Consider the following 25,639-nt stretch of genomic DNA (forward strand, 5'->3'; position numbering starts at 1 on the left):
CAAACTGCAAGAACTGACGCGCCACACATTTAATATTTTAACTGCATAGTTATAATGTGAGCTGTCAGGATGAGGATTCAGGACATCTGCAAAACATGTGAACAGGAAACACCACACATTGTCAGGCCGTTCTCTCATTTGTTAGACCGACAGAGTCTAAGGAAACGAAACTGAAACAAAAGTGGCAGTTCAAGTCCCCACACTGAAGAGACCTATTGCTCACACAGGAACTGGCCAGCGTAGCCTAGTTACCACATGTTTCAAGTACTTAGAAACACACAGCTCTGACACACTGGTGAGCAAAGGGACAGGATTTATACAGACTGGTGCAACTATCACAAGAAGTGGTTTGGAGGCCAAGGACAGGAGCAGGAAGGTCTGTTGCCACCTGGCCGTTAAGGAAGGCACCAGGCATGTTCGAGATGACCCCAGTGTGTGCAGATTCGCTCACTGGCGATCAGCACACCATGCGTGCTGGTCAGTCTTCTGTCCAACTTGATCCCGACTTGCTCTGATGTAACACCTATGTGGACAACAATATTCTCACAGGATCGAGGTGGTATCAGGTTTTGGAGCCACGCGATGCAGTTGCTCTCCACCGACTGCAAGAGCGCAGGGCATGATGGGAAATGCCTGGTTCTCACCTGATCTGAGAGCTGATTGGTTGAGATGTTGGGTCAACAACACAACCTTTTATAGAAATGAATAATTTCTTGTATAGTTGCTGCATTTGTTAGTTTCTTTGTTGGTCTTTGCACTATGAAGGTTTGTTATGTTAACAGAATGAAAGTGTGGATGATGGTGACATTTATCAGTCAGAGGAGCTGAACACAGTCAACGTACAGTATATTACTTATAGTTCCCGTAGGCGGCACAGTCTGTGACAGTCCTGCTCTACAATGTGAACTGATTTAATACCTGAAGTATTAATTAAGAGACACAAAAGCCTTTGGTGAGCAGGATGTGAAGAATCTTTCAGTGACATCTGTGCAGAGGTGACGCAGACTAAATATCTGACAGATCAACAATGGCTGTGAATGTATTGATGCAGTTTCATATTGAGCCTGGTCAGCTCAGATACAGCAGCAAACTGATCTGATGATGCTTTATATGGGAAACGCTGCCCAGGTACATGTTCACACACCAAATTTAAGTAACAGTATGGAGATCAACATGTTCTCACTCTCCTTATCGTATAGAAGGATGCCATTAAACCATCAGCTGTTTGGACCCTGAGTAGAAGCTGAACAGTTTGGTTTGATGACAGTTTATTAAATCAAGATCAGACTGAACATATTTCTAAGCATTTAAAAATCACAATACAGCTTCATATGATGCAGTAATTAAATTGTGACCTATTTAACCTGACCATATCCACTGTCAGGCTGCCACATGGAATTGTCAGATAACGAGACAGGCAGCTCACTTGTATTTCTGTTAAACAATGATCTTATAGGCAGTTTCTTCTTCTGAGACATGGTTACAGCTGAGTTTGCCAACAAGTCTGAGCTTCTCCTATCAGTTAACCATAGTGCATGTTGTTACTGCATGTTTGATGTGCACCAGCTGGCACTGTAAACAATTCCTCTTATTTAGAATTCCTCATTGAAATGTTTTCCCCGCACATTTTTCCCTGAAGCACCTGGACAACAGCAGTGCGTATGCTAGGATGCTCTTCCTGGATTACACCATCCACCCGGGTAGGCTGATTGAGAAGATGACAGACCTTGGGGTCCCGACTCCCACCTGTAACTGGATTTTGGACTTCCAGACTGAAAGACCACAGGTGGTCAGAATGGGAGGGCGGGTGTCTGCTGAGCTCACAATCAGCACAGGCTCACCTCAAGGCTGCTGTCTCAGCCCCAAACTCTTCACCCTGTACACCCACGACTGTGTCTCCAACCATGACAACACTGTCATCATTAAATATGCTGATGACACCACCATCCTGGGCCTCATCAAGTGGGGAGACGAGTTGGGTTACAGAAGCTTGGTGAGCAACATTCTTGTTTATGGAGAGGAGAATGACCTCATCCTCAACATAAACAATACAAAAGAAATAATAATAGACTTCTGTCAGGGCCGCTCGGTGGCCGCTGCCTCTCCTCCGTTTTGTTTCTTTGTTTTCTCCGTCACATGGGCTCTGCACCTCAGCTGTGTTGCATTCCAGTAATTAGTAACTGGTTTGTCTACGCACACAGCTGGGGTGCATCCCGATGATTACCTTCTCCTTATATAAACCTCTGGCAGACGCTCCGTGCTGGCCGGAACATTAACTATCAATAACGAACATTAACTTAACTAACATTAACATAGTAACGCGGACAAATGTGGTTAGACTGCTACGCTGACAGATACTGTGCGTTTTTTGGCTTGATTCTTCCACACACCCTACGCGCTACGCTCTTCACACTACACCCCACCACACCACATATTTTTGATCCGTCTTTGCCAGAGCATGACCTAACTTACTTTACAGTACTTACCTGAATTACGTCCTTTTGATTTCCCGGCTGACAGTCCCTGTGCCGTGGATATCCGTTTTGTTCGCCTGTCTTCCCTGGTCCTCTACTCCTGTTTCCTGCCGTTAGTTTGTGTGTGCACCTGTTCGTCCTGGTCTCCGTCGTCATCACTCCCCTTCGCTTGTATGTATTATGGACACTGTTATGTTGTTACGTTGTTGTTATCTTACATTAAACTTTTTTTTGTGTACTAGCCCTGGGTAGGCTATCTTGAGTCCTACCCCATAGTTCTCCCTCACCCTCCTGGCGAGGGGGACTAACCATAACAGTCTCTCCAAGTTCCTATCCAAAAGGCGGTTGGGGTTAGAAAAGCAATGGTAAAATAAAAATAAGTCCTTTCTTTTCATGGCCCAACATGATTTGTATTTGCAGTAGTTAACTACAAAAAAGGCTAAAATGTCATTGTACTACTTTAGTAACTACACAACTATGAATATAGTTGAACTACCAGTTAAATTACATACTCCCTGACACTGTTGACTTGTACAGCCTTAGCAATTATACAGTCTAAACTTGCACCTTTTCAGTGTTCACCCTGTTCACACTGGTCTCAATACTGGGCCTCTCTTTTACTTGTCAGCAGTGGTGCAAAGTAACTAAGTACTGTACTTAGCTACAGTGTTCAGGTATCTGTACTTTACTTTAGAATTTTCATTCTCTGCTACTTCATACTTTGACTTTTATCTGATAACTTACAGTAGTAGTTACTTTACATAATCATATTAATAATACCACATACACTGTAATCATAAGACTGTTGATTCCTGGTGGAAAATTCACAAGCTACCCATCAGGATTTTAAGTTATTCTAATTATAAAATAGTTAATAAAACTAGCTCCCCCTTTACCAGCTGCAACATAAAATGTGATGTGCACAGTAAGACATCAATAATTATAATCCACTAATATGATATACATTCATGTGCAATGTGCTGTTCTGCATAATGAGTAATTTTATTTTTAGTACTTTAAGTAAATTTTGATACTAATACTTTTGTTTGTTTACTTATGTAATGTTTTTATGCCAGACTTTTAGTTGTAACAGAATATTTTACAATCTGAGAACCTTCTCCACCACTGCTTGTCAGAGCAGAATCTCGTTTATAGCTCCTTGTATCCAACAGGTGGCTCTGTTTGACACTGAAAATGTCTGTTCAGACTGAGCAAGTCAGATGTCTCACAACTGACAAGTAACACAACAGGCCCATTTTTTAGGCCAGTGCTCAAGTCGGCCAAATGCTTTATAAAGAAATGCAAATTAAATTGTTTTCTTTACTGTTTTAGTCAGATGATAATAAATGTTTACCACAAAAATATAACATTCTCAGTCTTGTCCTTGAGAAAAGCCCTGATGGAATTGTTTTATTTAGGACAGGTCTCAGCTAATAAACTCAGCTGAGTGGCTTTTTTTGCTGGCAAGTGACTTTATATTTGTATTATATCACATGTACTATATATCGTAAGGCTGATCATTTTTTACAGTAGCTTCAACCAACATGCATATATTGAGAGAAGTAAATATAGTGATAGTCAAATATACCTAGGCCTATGGTGGCCTGAGTTATGCAAAATGCATCTCTCTGCCAAGGTGAGAGCAGTTTTGGGTCAGATTTCTGTCAAGCCTTTAGCCTAAATTCAGGATATTATTGAACATATAATTACAGTATTTGTTAAATGTGAACTGCAGTGTTAACATTGCTATGCAAGTGCAGGTATTTTTATGACAGTGTGGGCATGGATGTTGACTGAACAAATTCCCTGAAGCACCAGGTGTGGCTGTTTCATCTTAGGTACAGTCAGATACAATACACAGATCTGTCAGTCTGTGGGACAGGTGCTAACTTACTGAGGCCACCGCACTCCTGAGGTAGAGCTGAAGAGGTTGAGCCCAGCCACAGGAACTGGGTTAGTATTTTATTTTGAACTTTTAAAACTGGAAGGGTTAAGGTAACAGCTCCAACTTAGTTTTAGTTTACTCTAACGTTTTTTCTTTTTCAGTAGTTGTACAACATGAGAGGACGGTTTAAAAGAAAGGGCCCAAAAGAACAAACAGATTTCGCCGCCGGGCTCGCTCCTCTGCCAGGAGAAACAGCGGAGGCCTCGGCCAAGCCCGACACACCTGTCCCTGTTGTGGCTGTCCAGGATGTTTGTGGTCATAAAAAAGGTATGAACATTTCTGGCAACAACTTTAGTGGCATTGTGTTTGTGTGTGTGTGGGTGAATAAGTATGTGGGTGTGTTTTGGCCTGTGTAACTGGGAAATTCACATCTCATGGAAATTAAATGCGTTAATACAAGAAAAAGGTATAGCCCTCTTCTATAGGAAAGGTAACGTTAAATACACATCTCATGGAAATTAAATGCGTTAAACTAACTCGTTAGGTCAGGTAGAATAAAAGTTATGATATTTATGTTCCATATACTATAGCTACATAAAACTGTCCAAGTTTATATTTTAGATACATACAGTATAGTAGGCTACAAATAAAGTTGTGTTAATGTTACAGTATTCTTGTTTAAGGTGAATCTTAGAAACACATCCAGCAGCACTACAAAATAAAACCTCCAAAACATAGACCATATATGACAGAAGTTAAAACAAACTGACCGTTAAGTTTTATTAATTTAAGAATTTTTGCCGAGCTGTTGTCTTAGCTTGGTTTACCAAGTAAACTGCCAACTGACTAAGTGGTACATCAGTAAATGAAGTACAATAACTATAATGTTACCTGTCAAGTAAATGTAGTGGTGGAAAAAACATTTTTCTCTGAAATGTAGTAGATAAAGCTGTATAAAATGGAAATGTACCATTAACACACAAGCACCTTAACACAGTGTCACTGAACTCAGTCTACTGTACTTTCTGCTTCAGCTGAAAAAACTTAAAATTGTTGGCTTGAGCACATATTGAGAGATAAGCATTCATGATTAAAATATGAGACCATGTCACCATTTTTGGTAACAGACTTTTAAAACACAGGCAAAAGATTATCATTTGTTTTGCTCCTGCATTGCCTGGTAACCTTATGTCACTAATGTCATGCTGATGTCAATTACAGCTCTGCAAAGATCCACCTATACAGATCCTTGTAGGAGGCTACTAATCTCAGCACAGTTCTGTTGATCCAGCTTGATCATGTTCAGTTAATTGAATTTACAGCTCAGAGTCAGAGAACGCATCATATTAAAGGATAAGGCGAGTCATTTTCTTTATTAACAGTATGAACAGAAATCCCCATACAGAGACTAAAACCAACAATGACTTGCCTGTGCTCACTTTTCACTTCTATCAGTCTGTCAGTCCTGGGAATTCATTTGTGCCATAGACCTCCACTGCTAAAAAACAATTAAAAGCACATCAGTGAAACACACCACTGCACTGGGCAACATTTCTTCATTAGAAAACTCCAGAACCTGATATTTGTTAATCGTGAGTAGAGGTTTTATTCTCTGCATGGGGATTGTTGAAAATACCGTTAATATAGAAAGTGACCAGCTATATCCTTTAATAATGCTTTGTGAAAGCAGAATAATTGTTCCTGTCATCTTAATGCTGGTATTAGAGCACATAACATTAGTCCCATTATGACCCAGTCCAATGGGCATGGGGCACTGGGAATAAAAATGATCATTAGACACAACAGTTTGTCTGTTCCATCTAGTGTTGTGTCACATCAAAAAACAACTGTGTGTTATGATTGTGTATTTAGATTTTGTAATAAGGCTTCATCATCCCATGCTCCCCTCTAGGTGCGAGATGCTCTATTTATGGTGGTGAGAAGGTCTACCTCGGAGTACGTGTCAAAATGCCAGTAAGGGACCTACTGAGAAACATTCGCTTAGCCCAAGGCTGGGACCCTCAGGGTTCTCAGGTAACTGTGTTCATTCAGTAGTTGATGATGGCAAAGATACTGATCAATATGAGAATTATTAATCAAAATATAGACACATATTGCCCTGGGTTTTGGTTTGGTTTATACAAACTTTGATGAATTAGGCTACTTTCAGTATTGCATTGTTACACTTGGTTTACCTGGTTGTATCCAGTGAACTTGCACAGGTCCTTGTTCCTTCCTCTCTGTCCTTTGTGCAAACATCAAACAGTGTGCAGGATATGAGGACAGACTGTGGCATTTTGGTAACCATATAGATTTTAAAAATGTTGGCAATTTGATTAAAAAAAATTGCACAAGTGTTTCAGGTTTAGAAGTTTGACCAGCTCATAAAACTCCCTCTGACAGGTTACATGTTGATGAGTTGTTGCTGTTGAATGATTAATGACAGTCTTTTTGCTCAGGAAGAAATTTCACAACAACTTAAGAACAAATTGTTTTAGTGTAGCTGAGGCATTGCCTTCACAACCACTAACAGTGGGCCTTTTTGATGCACTGATTTGGTGTAACCAGAGGCTGATCAAACCACCAACTCAAGACATCAAGCTGTTTCTTTTTGTTTGTTAGACGTAATATCTACACTGCTTGGCATAGATATGTGCTGACCCTACCCAGCCATACTGTGATGTGATTATGTCTGAAAAACATCTAGAAAACCATGTGCGCTGATGAAACTGTTGTTTTTCTTTTCACATATCACTAATGTGTGAATGCAGGAGGCATGCAGCAAAAGGGTCAAAGGTCAGTAAAATCCAGATCTATGACAGTAATTTAGGTGTGCTATCATTCCAACTTTAGTTTCTCCTTAAACAGTTACTGGGAATACCAAAAGCTAACCAGCCTGCAATATGCCAGCTAAACTCTGTCTCAGCTTTTAAGACAAATATTCTACTACTGTGGAAACCTCAGGCTTAAGCTTGACTTGTCTTCCACAGGAGACAAGAAACGAGTCAAAACTCGCACAGGATGCAGAACTACCACGGTGAGACTTGAAAAATACAGATAGCTCCTCCCACAACGTTCCTTGTGCATTATTTCAATGGCAGGTTTACGGAGTGTTAGAAATCACACATGAGTTTTGGCGACCAGTTTTTATAGCTGTATACTTTGGCTGTCTGTGGGTCTTTAGGGAAGACGCCCAACAAAAAGCTTGGAGGAGCTGGCGATCATTGTCGAGGTACTGGAGGAGGATCTCAGGTCCAGCAACAACTACCACTCCCCTTCCCAGATGCTGTCCTCCTTTGACCCTCCTGTGTCTCCTGAGTGGTGTCCTTCTGGTAATTCATGAGAACCAGATCCATATTTATATAGCTACTCCATACAATGTGACCTTGATAAATATGTTAGCAACAACTATTAGCACCTCTGCTCACATGCCATATTTTCTCACCCAGGTGCAGGGTACAACAGTGATGAGACCGATGAAATGATCCCCAGCCCCGAGTACTACATGACCTACTCGCCAGGTGCAGCAGAGTACCGCCAGGCCCTGTCTCCTCCTGGCTTCTTGTACACCAGCCTTCAGCAATCCAGCACTGCAAACATGGGAAGAGAGGTTGGAATGGCGGAGGAGTGGTTTCCTCCTCAGAACCATGATTGGGACCTGAACAGCTGTGATTTCTTCTGGACCCAGCTGCAGAAAGAGGAGAGCCAGCTGAGGTACATCTCTGATGCAGTACTGCTGGCCACCGATGGACACGGCAGAACGTAAGTTTGGCGCAAGTGTGTCTTTGTTTGTGTGGGAGTTATGCAACACAAACCAACTAAAGACAGACTCCAGTGACTTTTATATATCATGATCTATTTACAGGTGTTGGGAGTTGTGGAAAAAGTTGTATAAAGGCTTTTATGTTCAGCAAATAAAGTTTGAAAGAAGTGAGCTCACCAGGCCTCTGTAGCCTGCTCCTCCTCTCAGACTGACACTAGTAGCTTGAGGCCACTGTACATTAGCCACTGCTACCATCTAAATGTGAAGTGAATCCTTTGAAAGTTTGCAAAAAAGAAAAAAAATGCTAATTATGTACATTTCCATCAAGTGGTTGGAAAGAATAAACTATGCTAGTTTTGTTGGAAGATGGTGGTATAGGCAACCTACCATCACATGGCTGAGATAAAAAAAAAGTAGTAAAGAAGTAGAGGTTATAAACTTGAGATAAAACAGAGAAAATGGAGAGAGGGGGTTGTTGTTGTTTGTTTGTTTGTTTCCTGGATGAGACCGAGGACTGTTTTGATCTCCTCCTTGGTCCACACTAACTTGTTGTCAGCCATGTTTGTTTCACGGGTTATGGGAAACTAGAAAGATGCTATTAGCTAAAATAGACCCCATGTTTGAACTGTGTTTCATCCGCCGTTTTTTTAACTTTTATTTTGGCGTTTCCATCACCTTTTACTGATGCAATACTTAAAAACAGGGTGATGGAAATCCAGCTTATAATTAAACTGTCAGCAGTTGAGTTGAACTACAACAAAATGTGCTAACAGCTTCACTTGTGCCAGAGTCGGCCAAGTTGATCTTCAGCTTTGCTTATGGTTATGGTTTTTGTCAGTTTTCTGGCTTTCTTTAAATTTCATTTGTGATGCTCTTTTCCTCTGAAAGCTTCTCCCTTCTTCAAAATAAATACAACCCCAAATCAGAAAAACTTGGGACAGTATGTAAAATCAAAATTTAAACTGAAAATAGTAATTTATAAATCATCTGTGTCTTGTATTACATTGAAAACAACACAGCAGCACATTATTTGATGTGATACTTCAATAATTTTATTCGTTGTTCAAAATAAACACTCATTTCAATTCTGATGCTGCAACATATTCCAAAAAAAAAGTTGTTTACCACGGTGTGATGTTGTTGTTCCTTTTCACTTAAAAGACATTTAGGGACTGAGGTCACCAGGTGATTAAATGTGTTAATTGTAATTTTGTCCTATTCTTCCTGTAAACAAGTTTTAAGGTGCAAACAGTCCTGGGTCTTTGTTGACACAATTTGCATTTCAAAATGCTCCACACATTCTCTATTGGGGACAGGTTGGGATTGCAGGTGGGACAGTCCAGCACTCATACCCTTTTCCTCCACAGCCAGGCCTTGGTAATGTGGCAGTGTGAGGTTTTGCATTTTCTTGTTGAAATATGCATGGGTGTCCCTGGAAAAGAAGTCATCTTGAAGGCAGCAGATGTTTGTGTTCAGTGTCTCTTAAAAGTTCAAAAACCAGTCTGATAAAGAATGGAGTCATTGTCAATGTGCTTTTCTGGCTGTGACGAGTCAACATGCCTGCTGAGAAAAAGGCCGGTTGTTTTACAGCTTGAGCCGCAGGCTTCTTTATGTTAAGTAGCACTTTCTCAGCTTACTTTAAAAAACACTTCTTTCTATTCATATAAACCAGGTTCAGACCTGTCATCATCTTATCAAGTTGTGTGCTGCCTCTTTGTGCCAGTAAATGCATGTAGTGTAAAATGTTTAGTTTGTCTGTGTGCATGTTTTTTGTCTAAATCTGTTGGACTGTGCTTGTCCCTGCAGAGCTCTCCATAAGGTGGCATGTGTCGGGAAGAGGGCACTGGGCTACGCCATTGCTAAAAAGATGGCTGCACTCAACAGCCTGGACCTCAAGGACTCTGATGGAATGGTACAGTACATTTTTAGTTTTTGGATATAAATCTGTCCTTTTCATTATTATTTATCTGTGTTACTGTCATCAAACTGCAGCACGTTACATACATTATATAACTGTGGCACAAAAGCAAAGATTTTTGTGCATGCCCTCATAGAAGAAAGCTGGCAGTACACAATGACCTCTAGTGGTTTTACAAAGCAGATTATAGAACATTCTGGACAAACAGTACTCTAATGCTAATGCTATATGTACAATTCCTGGTTGAGATCAACTAGTATAAAGGGATATATTAAGATGATCTTAATAAAGGTCAGATAAAAACAAAGTACATGCACCTTCCACTTTCTGCCTTTCAACAGCCTTTGCTATGGTTTGTTTACATTGGCTGGATCACATCATAGTAAATATGTGGTAGGGCTCAGTAATTCATCAAATTTTATTTTAAATTACAATTTTGGCTTCCAACAATTATGAAAACAAGATAATTGAGCTAAACTGACTCCTGTGCTGTATTCTCATTTTGTCTTTTGTTATAAATCCAGCATGCCCTTTCAGTGCTCTACAGTGCATGTTTTGCTTGCATCGGGTGAACATTAGGTTACAACACTTTAGCTCATTACTGTACGTTCAATAAAGCCCCTGCTAGCAAACAGTTAGTAAGAGTGATCTATCAAAACCCTTGCTCAACTAGCAGAATCTTACAGAGAAGCAATGATTTCAGCTTTGCTCAGTCCATCGTGCGCTGCTGGTTTGTGTTAACCATGTTATGAACAAGCTAAAACAGTTAAACAAGATGGAGAGAGGAACGTAGGGTGGTGTCATGGTGAGCGCAGCAAATTTAGGTTATGACAGGCAAGATTTGTTTGTAAAATAAATGCAGAGTAATATCCTAATTTCCTCTGAACTGTCAAACACAATTTAAGTAGATAAAAATCTTGTTTTTCAGTTGAATCATATCAATCATTCAATGAATTAAAGAAACCCCACTGTTCAGTAAATGCATGATGTTTGCAAAGTCAGTGAATAATCATGTTAAATAAACATGCTTTCAAGATTGGCCAAAATAATCATTAAGATTTTTGCCATAATTGTTCGTCCCTAATACATAGAACACACTCTGTACCTGTAAATGTCCACGATGTAGTTGTGTCGTCACTGGACAATACATAGTTTAATGTTAATGGCCTTGTGTTCCCAGACCGCCCTCCTCTATGCAGCCAAGCACAACCACCACCTTATGGTGGCAGACCTGATTCGTTTGGGGGCCAATGTCAACGAGACCAACAACTCAGGAAAGTCCTGCCTCCACCTCAGTGCTGAGAAAGGCTATGTCCGAGTCCTGGAGGTAAGAGCTTTGTTCTCTTCTGCTCCGGGTTATGTTTGGTACAGGGTGTTTGTTGTTTGTCATTTGCATGTGACCCTGCTGATCAGATTTGGGCCTTATCATTGGGCTTCAGGATTTTTATGATGACACTAATAGGCTGCAAATTACACTTTCCATCCATCCATTATCTATCTTTTTCTGAAGAGGGTCACAGAGGGCTGGAGCCAATCCCAGCTGACATTGGGTGAGAGGTGGGGTCCACTCTGGACAGGTTGCTAATCTATCATAGGGCTGACACTTAGAGACAGACAACCACACACACCCACACTCACTCCTATGGCCAGTCAACCTAAGCTGTGTGTCTTTGGACTGTGGGAGGAAGCTGGAGTACTCAGAGAGAACCTGGGCTCGAACCCAGAACTTTCTTGCTGTAAGATTACACTTTTTAAGACATTTTTTTACATGACTGGTGATAACATTTTATTAAATGTAATCAGTCACATGGGACATATTTGAAAAGATAACATCTCTTGGTCAAGAGAATGACTGGATGTGGGAAAAGCTGTTTACTTTCTTGTATATCCTCCTTACAGGAATCTCACATATCAGGTAGCAAGCAACAACAGGTTATTCAGGTACATGTATATTGGTTTTCATGTCATGAAAACTTCATTTGTGTGGGAGTCAGATGAAAAGCTCTGGTAAAACCCTGCAGTGTCAGGGTTGTGGACAAAACCCAAATGCAGCCTCAGGAAATGGGTAATGGTGACTAGCACAGTAAGACTTTAATAAGGACCAGCGTATGGCAAACAGGACAACAGAAACAAACTAAGGCAGAGCAATAATGAGTTAGTGAGGTCACTAAAATAATTATCATTGGTTGAAGTACAGCAGTATGTTACTGTAGGTACATCTAACTCCACAGCAAGAATATACTTTCTGTTGTCTGACAGCAGCAGCAGCTATATTCAGCTTGAGTGCCAAACATAGCCAAACATAGTATTTACATACTACTCTAAATTTAATGCGTGTAAGTGTTACGTGCCGTTTGCACTTGTCAGTGAGCGAACGAGAAAGAGGCAGACCCAGGTAGCCGACTTCGATGCAAGCAGTGATTTATTATGTACAGTGATGAGGAGAAATAACAAAATGCACAGAGGGAAATAGTGCGTAGTCCTGTCGATAAGTAGTAACCGGGTGTTGACCAACAGTAGGAGGTGAGAAGATGGAGAGCTGGGCCGAGCTGCGTAGGCTGGGTCACTCCTGGGCTGGTCGGTGGTGATGGTGGCTACTGAAGGTGGAGACAGAGAGATGATGACAATAGTAGAACAGATAGGCGACTGAGCATTGACCTGCCTGGGAGGCGAGAGTGGAGCCACAGTTTGGAGGAACAGTCCATTGGGGGAACACAAAACAGGAGCTGGCTAGGGAATAATAATATACAAAAAAAAACAGACAGTACAGAGAAAAAATGGCCTAGAGACAAGAACAAACTGGCAAGTGACTGAGGAGTGAAACCGGGTAATATAGTGAGAACCTAATCAAGTGCAGCTGGTGATAAGGGAGTGAGGAACAGGTGAACATGATTAGTGTTAATGGGCAAGAGACAGTAGGAAAGGTGAGGGAGGCAGAGCGGCCGAGCAAACCTGACAGTAAGATAATTACATCTTGTGCAATCTCCTCCAACCACAAAACATCTGGGCTATTGTTCACACCAAACAGTACACAGTGTTCTACTTTACGTGGTTCAGCTTGTCAGTGTTGCAAGAGATCATGTGTTGTTAGGAAACTCCAGACAAATTTAGCACAGTTCTCAATGGAATGGCTTGCCTGTAATCCACACCAGATGTGGTTTTGGAAGCATTTTCTAAATGTGTCTAATGCACATCACATGCTGCACGTAAAATTCCATTAAATCAAAGATATCACATTGAACACCTGAGATGTGTGTCTCTCATAGAACCCTCGCATTTTTTACACTTCATGTCCAATTTCTCCCTCTGCTATGTTTAGTGAAATGTAATCTCCACAGTCTGCTGTTTAAATCACACAAATCCCATTGTTTTCTGTTTCTACTGGTATCTTTTACAACTGATCAAGCTGCTTGAAGTTCACGTTCACATTCTTCCTCTGTAATGAGCCGGAAAAAATCAGTAAATCAATAGGCTACATAAACACGATATCTTCTTGATGATCTTACATGAAAACTATTTTTGTACAGTACACTTGTGTTGTGGCTCCACCTGGAATAGGCTGTTCTGATGACTTTAAACAAACATAATGCGCACATAATCATGTCTCTCTTTCAGTGTGAATTGAATGGCACCACGCCTCAATAGTGCTTACACCATATTTATATCTCACTTCCAGTGTGTTTTACCAGTTAGGGAAGTTTGTTTCTCTTTGTAATCTACATCCCTGAAATCTCTGCCATTTTCCCCTGTGTCCTTACCCATGAGCAACAGTTGTGGCACCTTTGACTATGTCCTGAAACATGGCAACATATTTGCGCTGCCTTGTGCTGCAATCACATTTAGAATGTATTATTGCCTTTCTGCACATTTCAGGCAAAAATATTAGTTTTTTTCTCTGTGAAAGAGCTGATCTTCACAGAAAAACTCAACTGACTGTACAGTCATGGCCCAAAATATTGTCTGTCAGATCACTTCTCACAGAAAACTGTTGCAATCACCAATCTTTTGATATTTTCAAAGGTTTTTGCTTGTTTGTTTTTTGCAATGGAACAACACAAAAAGAGATCTTCACAGATGTGTCTGTCTAAGCTATGATGATGTTGGTTCATACATACATATGTGCGTGAACATATTTATTTAACCATCACTCGTTTTCTTTTAGGTTCTGAAACACACAATGATGGATGGTGTCTATGTTGACGTTGAAGCTGTTGATAACTATGGTATGTACTGTGACCTTTCAAATCTTTGTTGCCCCAGAATTTTAATAATCATCAGCTCTTGTTATATACATGGAGCTCTTTTCCAGAGCAAAGTACTTAACAATTAGAATAGGATGTTGTTGCTCAGTTACGCAGTAATTGGTTCACATAGTATGATATAACTGGAATAAATTTAAAAAGTAAAAACACATAGTGTAAAACATCACAATAGAAAAAAGAGGCTAACAATATACTGTAACTGTAGTAAAATGAATGACTGCAAAAATGCCAAGTTCTAAAAAAGTTTGAAATTTAAAAATATGAACTGAGTCAACCATTCTAACAAACTACAGTAAAGTAACCTGTTCCAAAGTTTGGGGACAACACTGTCAAAGCTCCTTTAGATCTGGGTTTGGACTGAGGTATCACTTTATTACCACATATTGACAATAATAATTGTTTGCTAAAGAAGTATCAGTGAAACTTTTTAAAAATAAAATAAAAACATTGCATTGTATCATATAATTAGAAGTATGTGTAATGAAAGCCAGAGTATCACAACACAGTGGCACCCAGCATTTGTACTGGTGAGGCTGGGGAAAACCACATCCAACACCTGGACTATCAGAACAGATGCCCCCCAGGGATGTGTACTCTCCCCGCTGCTGTTTTACCTCTACACCAACGACTGCACCTCAGAGAACCTCTATATTAGGAATAAGAGGTGTCAAACCAAAGACAAAACACATCATACCAAATGTAGACAGGACACTTATCAATAACACCTACTGGCCAGCAAGACGAGTGACCAAGGAAATAAAATTAAGAGCTGGAAAAGGAGGGGCTATTGTATGGCTCAACGGAACAGATTATGTGGCTGAAGCTGAGAGACAATTAAATAACAAGACATTTAACAAATTGCTACCATCTAATCCAACTGAGTAACAATATTCATGTCAGAAAGACACAACATGCTGATTAGACCATTAACAGTGTTGAATGAAACATCCTGCCACACTGGTTTTTCATAAAAGATTTTGTAATCCACTGATTGTTTCTGGGAATAATTCACTATCAAAGTCATTAAGTCAGTATGTTGACCTTTTCATTAAGGACATTGTCAGAACACTTCCATCTCATGTAGCCGATACGCGAGACGTAATAAGACTACAGATGGACATTATAATATGTAAGATTCATTTTTAGTAGCATGCTGTAGAAAGCCTGTTATTGGAGATGGTAGTGAAGCAATACAACATTATCTGGTGGTACATAGCGCCTGCTGAAGTGTTCTTATTGTTGAGCTTGAGGAAGCTGCAATGGAAAATGTACTGCTCACAAACTTGTACTGTGCAAATCAAATACAGAAGACCTTGTAGACATCTCTGGTGTATGCTGGAAGTTTGTATTTTTGTGACATCCCAGTAATCCAAATGTTTGTGTATTCTCAGGAATGAGTGTCCTGCAGTGTGCTTCGGTGGCTCTGCAGGCCACAGTACGTGAGGTGGAAGCCAGTAATTCCCCCAGTCTCACCCGACTCCAGGCCCTCCATCAAGAACAGATGATGGAGACCCTGGAGTGTCTGCTGCAGATGGGTAGCTACCTCCACACCATGGTACATGTCTCTGAATAACTAAGATTTTGGTCTCTTGCCATGTTGCATGCAAAACAGCATAACATTAGAAACATCAAATCATTATGTTTTAAACAGTAATGATTGGAAACTGGGTCTTCTTACATGTTACAGCATTAGAACTGTTTGAATGCTACTTTGAGAAAATAATGTCGAATAAGATGTGAGCATGTGTTCATTTGTTATTGGACAGCTACAGACTCTTTACAGAGGCAGTAGCAACCACCCACACCTACTACAAGATATCTTTCAGTGAATTAAGGCCAACACACTGCTCGGAAGCAGCTGCACAGCTCTATAGTCTGGCTGCTTGCTCACAGTCCACTAACAGTTGTAACAAGGGGATAGTACTGAAGGCATCGAGCACAGGTGTCCCTGCTCTGTAGTTCAGCTGTTTGGCGGGGCAGTGCTGTGGAGTGTAGAGCAGGAACAAATAATGAGCCAGTGTGAACTTAGTAAATACAATGTAGTTAGTGTCTATTTGCAAACTGAGAGGTCTGGCCCCTCCCTGTTCCCTGGTGTAGTTGTTTTTTTTTTTTAGAGTATGCTATGGAAATGTACTGTTAAGTAAGCCAGCATGCTTTTGAAGTGTCACACTCAGAAATATTCTGGCAGAGGTTGCCAAGCTCTGTATAATGAAGTTAGGTAGACTCCCAGTCTGGTTGAACAGCAGAGCCACTTCACTTTGCTGACTGGTCTATTTTTAGATGTACCAGCTGTCAGGACATGCTAAGCTAGCATTTACCTTTAGGGAACAAATGTCTCTGGAACATTTTGCTCCTGAGTGAAAGTCGTGCCAACAAAAAGTTTGCAAGCATTAGACACAACCTAGAGGATGGAACAGCTGATTACAGGTTAACGTTTCCATTTGTTCAACACATCTCATGACAATTTGCATTTTAAACCTGATGGCTGGATTTCTGTCAACTTCAATTGTACTTATATATATATGTATACATATATATAATATAGCATTTTAACTCAAATATATAATATAGCATTACACCCAAATAAAAACTGAGCTGAGCCTCTCAAAGCACAGCACAGACTGAAGGTTGAAGTATGGGTGACAACACAGAACTGAGCCTCACAAGATGATTCTCATACACTACACTGGCCACTGTACAGTAGATAACCCCCTCTGACAACATACTGTTTCTTCCTTGACACCAAAGTCAACCGTTTTGCCCCCAAATCCATATTTTGGTAAGGACCAAAGAAAAACCACTCGTTTTTACTAGTGTGTAAAGAACAGTACAAACTAACTGAGCTACTAGTAAACATTTAGTTTTATTTCTCTTAATTACGGATTTATTTTTTTTATATTCCTCAAAAGCTGGGACTAACAAGTTTCTGTTCCACTTCGAAAGAAACTGTCTGCACTGCTATTGGCTTCTACTGCAGTATTAACATTCCTACATGAATCAATTCAATGTATTGAGGTACCTATATTTCAAATGACTATCCACAGACCTCTGCTCACCAACTAATATTTTCTCTGTTCTCAGGGGTATTCAGCCTAGTAGCGACTGACGAAGAGGCAAATCCGCCCGGCAGGGCGTTTTGAAGACCCAACAGTAATGTTCTGAGTTGTTCAGGCTTGAATTTGTCATGAAGAAAACATAATTTGTGGGGTTGTTTTCTCTGAAAAACGACTTCAGGCCTGATATGTAAAGCATCTGATGTTTTGTGTGTGGTAAAAATGCCTGACTTGCAATCAGGGATTTATTGTAACCCACACAGAAATGTTAGGTACCCATTAGCTGGTTTCTGTGAAACTTCCATTGTTTGTTACATTCAAGTAACAATGTGTCCTCAGTTAGTGTGTCTGTAGAGATCCAGATGTAAGATCCTATGAGATCTTATTTAGAAATATGAGAAAATGTTGGTGTTTTCATACCGGTGTTAAGGATCTAGTTGTGATTTAAAAGTCTAGCCCCTAGGATAAAGTGACGGGGGTGTTTTTAGCTTGTGCTGCAGTATTCAGGCAGCACAGCACTTTGTATTCTATTGCTGTTTATATAGTCTGAGAAAATGAAAACTTGGATTCATTGTCTGCAAAACTGGTCACCATCCAGGTGCCCAGCTGGATTTGTAGCCAAAAGCCATAGTGTCATAGAATTTTACACTGGATCTTCTCAATGACGTTTGTACTAGAGGGCATTTACAAGTTTAGTATTATTGTATGGTAATGGGGAGCAAATACAGTTTCATTTCACTGCCTACACATGACATTTTAAAAGACAGTTTAAAGCTGTCATGTGGAAGAGCTTTGCTTTTCTTTTTCAATCATGCATGTAAGCGTTGCCTCAGCATATAATCAAGTTTGTCTACAATTGTACACTGTAGTTTGTCAAAGGTAACATCATGTGGTTTACATTTGACCTGTTTTCATGAATTATTGGGTTTAATGCAATACTTAGGCCTTTTGGTAAATACACTGATTGCTTTCTTACAAAGTGTTTAGCCTGTTTAGTTTAGCTCAAAGACTGGAAGCAGGGAGAACATCAAGACTAGCAGAGTCAAAGAGAAGCTCTGAAGCTGTGTAAAGTACACATTGTATCATCTGTATTTATTATGTGCAGAAGCCAAAAACAAAACGTAGTGGTTTCACATGCAGTTGGCTTGCATATGAAAGCAATCGACCAACAAACGCCAGTTGTAGTGCTGTCCTCATGGTGACGTTACCAAATGCAGATACTGGATGTTCTTTCATCTGACCAAAACACAGGTGACTTTTGAATGTATTAATGGTTAGCAAACTAGATAACGAGACAAAACATGTAAACAAGAGCCATTTTATCTCTTGGCTCGCAGTTTACCTTGCATTCAGTCTTTGTGCTATGCCAGACCAAGCAGGTCCTGGGTCCCTGCACTGAGCACAGAGATCGAACTGATAATGGCTGTGTTACCTGACTGGAAACAGCAAACATATTTTTAATGTCAGTGTGTTCCTTTATAACTAGGCCGTGGGGACACTGTTGTAATACACGTCGAGGTTTTAAAAGGCTAGCTGTCTAATTTGTTTTGTTTCAATTTTCAGTCAGTTTGTTTTCTATTTCTGGGTTTAACTTTGCTCAGGCAAACATGCTAATATAAAGTTCAAGACGTTACCTGATGACCTATTTTTTGTAGTTGTGTAATGTATTGGTGGAAAACAGTGACAAGGATAACATCACGTTAATGTAGCTACAAGTGGCACCACGAGGGATTTGTACACAGAAGAGGAGCACTGATTTACTGTGATAAAGGTGTTACTGTTTTGAAGTGATACAGACAGACTTGCTACAGCCTAGATGAATTAGTAATATAAACTGATTTCTTTGTTTGGCATGGTGTGTTTAGGCAGATAAAGCATTTCATACGGTATTGTTATGGCCACTGACAGCGTGTGATGTTACAATTTCTAAGGTAGAGAACCTAGAGAGAATGTTTAGCATGTACAATAGAAAGTGGCTGAGAGCTCCTCACTCCTCACTCAGGGAGGGATTTTGGAGCTCCCTATAACCAGTTTAACTAAGGCTAGACTGGAGATAATGCTGTCAGAAACCAGAGATGTAGCAGTGCAGAGTGCAAAACCAACAGTCTCAGCAGGGAGGAAGTGGAACCCGAAGGAGGCAGTGTCGCAGGCTCAGGCAGCTCTTAAACATCAGGATACTGTAGGGCAGGCACAGCATGGGCATGGTGGTTTTGGTTTAAGCACATCCCAGCCTTCTTGGAGTGACTGCTTGGTAACAGTTAGCCTGAATTAGCCTGAGTAGATGAAGTGTCATTTTGGGTGTGTCGGTACAGGCAAAGAGGGGGGAGGTTGGCGGAACACACTGTTGAGCCTTCTCGGTGTCATGGGCCCAACTCAACAAAACACCAGTTAGTGAGGAGGTGCCCACCTGATGACCATGTAGACTTGCCTTCAGTCCTACACCCACACAGAACTTGTATTGGTGTTTGTGATAATATAGTTACAGACTCACTGGAATTGTTAATTGTCTGCATTTGTTAGACAATCTTGGTAGAACAGTGTCATTTGAGCAGACCCTGCTCTCAGAGGTGATTGCCATTACCAGCCAGTTGGACCAGCCACTTAGCAAATACAATGCAAATGCTATGTATCAAACTACATATCTGCTCTTTGCTTGAGGGAGGATAGGATCCAGGGATGCTTTGTGTTAAGGGTAGGCTACAGTAGGTCTGGAAAATGGTGTTACTTATTGTGGGCCTTTAAAGATTTATGATGGCATGGCCTGACACCACCTCTTTGGGGCCAAATAATGGGTAAACATCATTTAACTCATATACTGAGCTTCCATAGAAATGCTCTCCCATTCTTTGGCACATTTAATTGCGTATTACTGACTGTACTGTTATCAAAGACTGGTTTACATGTATATTGATAATTAACAGGGCAGGTTTTATTTGCTGATTAAAGAGAGACAATAAGTCAACATGAATTTGATTATTTACTTTATCTTATATATTAATATATGGTATCTTGCTACTTAAAATGTGGAGGATTATAATCTAAGGTCAAGTCAAATATATTTTTTTAAGAAATTATAATGATGTTAATCTGGATTTTGTGTGTTTATGCATGTATTGTACACAGGGGTCGGGCATTCAGGTTCCTGTTTGTATTAGAGTATTATTTATTGTAAAAGCTGTTAATATGAGAAGAGTGTAAATTGACTATAGATAGAAGTCTCATAAGGAGTCCATGACAGTTCTTTGCTACGTTGATATTAACAGTTTAACTTTCAGGTTGTCTCTGGTATGCGGAATGAACAATGTGATAGTTAATGAGTCATGCGAGTTGTAGGCACAGCTGTTGTTCAGACAGATATGATGTCATAGTTTCAACCATAAGATTTTCTAGGTACACATAACGCATGGTGATTGGAGATATTTGACCAGATACAAGAAAAATTACCTGCCAATTACAACATTTCTAAATTCCTGATCATGTTTCTCATGATTTTCAAAGGTTAATTGTCTTGCCAGCTCTACTAGTTATATACAGTAGGCTGATGTTATCCACCTGAATGTCTTCATTCTAGTCCATTTTTAATCTGTTCTTCATCACAATCATTCATACACAATGGTGCCATCATCCAGCAGTTCGTTGCACTGTCATAATACAACAGCTGTTTGTGCCTGCTTTTTTTTTTTATATGTAATGATTCATATCGGTGATGGGAACTGGTTGTCATTTGGTTATTACTGTCACAATTCATGTTTCAGTTACAACATGCATTTTCATCTTAAAAGTTTAATAAAGTTCTGGGTTCAGTAAATATTGTTTTTCATTGTTTTTCACATCATTTTTACTGATTGACATGAAGGTTCAAATCTCTGAATAATAATCCTCAGGAACATTTTTTGTGTTTTCCCAAACATGAAAGGTATAAAGCAAACTGTAAGTTGGTGCATGTCTTTGGACTGTGGGAGGAGGCCGGAGTACCTGGAGAGAACCCACACAAGCACAGGGAGAACATACAAAATCCACACAGAAAGGTCCCGCGTGGGGTCTGAACCCGGAGCCTTCTTGCTGTGAGGCAACGGTGCTAACCACTGTGCCACCGTGCTGCCCAAAAAAAAAAAAAACTTTTAATTAGTTAAATTAATATATGTCCTTTGGAAAATGGGCAGCACGGGATGCTTTTAGGATGCTCAAACTGAATTCTATAGACTTTTTTTTTTACATTGAACAAAAGACAAGAACTATTTCATAGCCCAAATTAAGAAAACTTGATTTCAAGTCAGAGCCATCCAAAAAGACATTGGCATCACTATTGAGTTTACTGATCATAAACACTGCTCATTTTCTCTTAAACCAGATATGTATTTTATTTAAATTTTTATTTAATCTTGGTTTTTACCAAGGTAAGTCCCAGTGAGGTTTAATGTCTCATTCTCAGGGGAGCCCTGGCAAGATGGCAGCACACGACCTTTTTACAAATTAGCATTCGCAGATACAATATTCAACACACTGAACTTTACCAGAGTTCACTGCATAAGACAACAACAAAACAAGATAACAATAATAATTGATATAAAATATTAGCTATATGCAGTTTATAAGAACTGGCCTCTAACATGTTGCACTACTTGTAAGGTATGATTGAGACAATCAGATCACATTGGTTTAAATATTAATAACCACAAAATTATCAATCAGTACTACTGTGTTAGACTTTATTTTAAAAAAAATCTTTGTTTGTGAGCATTAACTATCTGCCATACTCTTTACTTTTCAGTTACCTGACCTTCCTCTCACACTCACACACCTGTTTCCAGTTTTCTCCTCAGCTCTCCTACTTTGACCTGCCGGTTTTACCTGCTTGCAGCCAGATTATCTGTTGTGTCATACCAGCTGCAGAGGTCCAGCCTTAACCTGCAGTCACAATGGTCTGCAAAAATACAAAACCACTGGCAGTCATATAAAAATAAAATCTATTATTAACACTAATACAATAGATTCAGCTCATTATGTAGGAATTGTTTGTTTGTATCTGGTTCCACTTTGTAATGAACTGCTATAAATGCTTACTGTATCACAACAAAACTAGCTAATTTAGACCATTTATCTGATGTGAGGTTAGCTTCAGGGCAAACACCCTGGTGCATAATGCCAGAGGGACCAAAGGTAAAATAAGAAATGTTTTTCCAGGTTCTTCAAACGCTGTCCAGAATGCATGAATGCAGCTTAATATCGGCAACATACCAAGGTTTTCCAGTGTCCAGCTGCTTTGAGAGAGGGGGTGAATACTCTGTTCACAGTCTGCATGCATAATGTTAATACATTTATGTAATGATCCAACAGAGAAGAAGGGATGCTGTTCGGCTGTAGTGCGTGTAACAGAGACAAAGGCTAATGAAATGTTTGATAAAACACTGTTTAGTTTACAGCTTTGTGGTTTGCTGTTGGTTTACAGCGCTATTTACCTTAAAGGCACAGTCAGATCAAAGTTTGCGCGGTAACATTTACTCACATGGTGTGTCCAAATGCAGGAGAGGACATATTCACTACAGTCAAACAGCATCCCTCCCCCTATGCTGCTTAGATTATTTCAGCTGCAAGTACAGTATAAAAGAAGAATACAAAAATTTCCTGTATGAGTGGTCAGTCCCATGGACTGAAGGCTGGAGCAAGGTGAAACAAGCAGGATAATTCACAAACAGAGGCAGATGTGGTTCACCCCGGTTCACATAGACATGAATGGGAAGCAAATTTGAGTCTAACTGCACCTTTAGTTCCAGTCTGTTTATGTTACCTGCCTGTTCCGTGGACTTGACCTTTGCCAGCTTTATCTCTTTCCTGCCTGCCTGCTTCCTTATAAGCACCTGTAATTTTATTTGGTAAAGTTACTTCATGTCACTTCATGTCAGTGGTGGAAAGTAACTAAGTGCATTTACTCAACATTTATTTGATATCTTTAGTTACTAGTTACTTTTCAGAATCTGATTAACTTTACGAAATACAATATAATCACCTGACTTATTTGATGCCCAGTGGGAATTTCAAAAAATACCCAGCAGTACTTATTGTATAAGCTTATAAGGTAATTAACATTAGCTCCACCTTTACCAGCTGCAACATTAAATGAGATGCACACAATAATGCATGCACCTTTGTACCTTTACATATGTAACATTTTGAAAGCAGGACTCTTACTTGTAACAGAGTATATGTATACTGTGGAACTGTTACTTTTACTTACTGCAAGTAAACAATTGCAGTACTTCTTCCACCACTACATCTGCCTGTTCATTAACCAGCCATGACATTCAGTGAGCATTATCATGGAACTTTAAAAGTCAAGCTATTCAGCTGAAAGATCGTAAAGCCACTGAACAGCACAGTCCTCAGGCTCTTTCATTTGTCTCTGAAGTAACATCTAGATATGTCAGGACTTGCTGTGTTGGCGTGGGTAATTGCAGCAGCTATGAACAGTTTGTTTCTTAGCTCAAGGTTCAGTTGTAAACTGGCTTTACCTGAAACCCTAACCTCACCCAAACAAGAGCCAAACAGACCGACTAATTTATCTGACATCATTACTAGTTTAAACAGAAATAACAAAGTCTTTCTAGGTGCACCAACTTCTCTTCTTCAGGCTCCTGACATCCTTAGTGTTTCTTCAGCTATTGCAGGGAACGGTCAGGTGGGGGACATACCAAGCAATATGGCAAAACGTTGTGGTTAGGGTTTAGGAAACAAAACTGAGATTAGGAACTGAATTGTGCAACAAACAATAGCAAGTGGGGGCATCACTAAAAGTTCCATAAACCTTTACAAAAGACTTGATTTATTGTTTTATCATATACAGTAGTCTTGCCAGTACTGAATTACATCTCAATATACACTATACATTGTAATCCACATGCTTAAAAATTAGGTTTTAGACCATGTAGAGTAGTTTGTGGTTGTGATGCAGTTCTTTTATTCAACCTTATTCATGCATGTACTTAAACTCACCACGAGTGATTTAGTGTGCTTTACAGGCCAGTGAGTAGCAAGAATAAACACACACTCCTCACACACACCGGACCACTCCAATAATAACAGTCATGATCAAAACCTGTCAAATAGTTTTTTGAAAGTGTCTGACAGGTTTTCATTCCGTTCCGTTATCAACAGCTGCGTTTAGTTACGCAGAAGAAGAAGAAAAACCTCTGAAAGCGGTGAGTGATATCAAAGTAGGTGTTTGACAGCTGATGAAAATTACCTGATGTGACGTAAGTGGTACAAGTGTGGCCAGAGGCGCAACATGCTTTGAAGGTTTAAAATCAGTGTGTCATGATACTCGACAAAGAAGTATTTGTTTAGCCTAATTTAGTCCAACAAACTGAATATCTTCTCTATGTGCTGGAGGAAGGACAGTGAATCATCTGGTTGAATGTACAGTATGCTATGTATCTAAGAATTCATTTATAAATTCATCTAAAAACTATGGACTTCTTTACACATGGGCAGAATATTGTGTTGAAGATGTGACAAGGCAAAACACATCAGACTGTATGAAAGAATATGGAACACTGGTCACTATAACAGTTGCAGTATTATACAATACTGAAACATGATAAATTAAAGTGGTAGCATTGCCATTGTGAGCATGTAGCATGCTGACATCAGCGTTTAGCTCCAGTCATGGCTGCTGCACAGTCTCACAGAGCTGCTAGCATACTAAACTGGCCAAAAGGCATTTGACCACTTCTTGAGTCACTATTAACAGTATGGGTGAAATAACATTTATATTTATTCAAGTCACTTTTGGCTTTTCTTTCCTCTAATCAACACATCCATACTAGATCTGATTAACCTCTCTCTATTAACAGGTTATGTTCCACAGGCTTTTAAAGTTGCAGTAATTGAACCTCTACTCAAAAAGCCTACTCTTGACCCAGGTGTCCTAACTAATTATAGACCAATATCCAATCTCCTGTTTATTTCTAAAATTCTGGAAAAAGCTGTTGCTAAGCAGTTAAGTGACCACTTGCACAAGAATGATTTGTTTGAGGATTTTCAGTCAGGATTTAGAGTCCATCATAGTACAGAAACCGCATTGGTGAAAGTCACCAATGATCTTCTCCTAGCCTCGGACAAAGGACTTGTCTCCATACTTGTCCTCTTAGATCTCAGTGCTGCTTTTGACACCACTGATCACAGCATCTTACTGCAGAGACTTGAACGTTATTGGGATTAAAGGAACCACACTAAGTTGGTTCAAATCTTATTTATCAGAAAGATTTCAATTTGTTCATGTTAATGA

The 25,639-nt window shown here is 39.8% G+C and overlaps 1 protein-coding gene across 1 annotated transcript; it reads left to right on the forward strand.

The window, feature by feature from the left end:
• Positions 1-3,933: 3,933 nt before the first annotated feature.
• Positions 3,934-17,480, forward strand: LOC109972086 (uncharacterized). Its single transcript, XM_020620723.1, has 12 exons — positions 3,934-4,427; positions 4,521-4,686; positions 6,272-6,393; positions 7,131-7,155; positions 7,350-7,396; positions 7,544-7,691; positions 7,809-8,121; positions 9,929-10,034; positions 11,221-11,367; positions 14,203-14,263; positions 15,694-15,857; positions 17,384-17,480. Exons 2-12 carry the CDS (start codon positions 4,533-4,535, stop codon positions 17,396-17,398), a joined length of 1,302 nt encoding a protein of 433 aa, XP_020476379.1. The 5' UTR covers positions 3,934-4,427; positions 4,521-4,532; the 3' UTR covers positions 17,399-17,480.
• Positions 17,481-25,639: the final 8,159 nt, after the last annotated feature.

This window comes from Monopterus albus, unplaced genomic scaffold (assembly GCF_001952655.1).
Source record: "Monopterus albus unplaced genomic scaffold, M_albus_1.0 scaffold246.1, whole genome shotgun sequence".
NCBI lineage: Eukaryota > Metazoa > Chordata > Actinopteri > Synbranchiformes > Synbranchidae > Monopterus > Monopterus albus.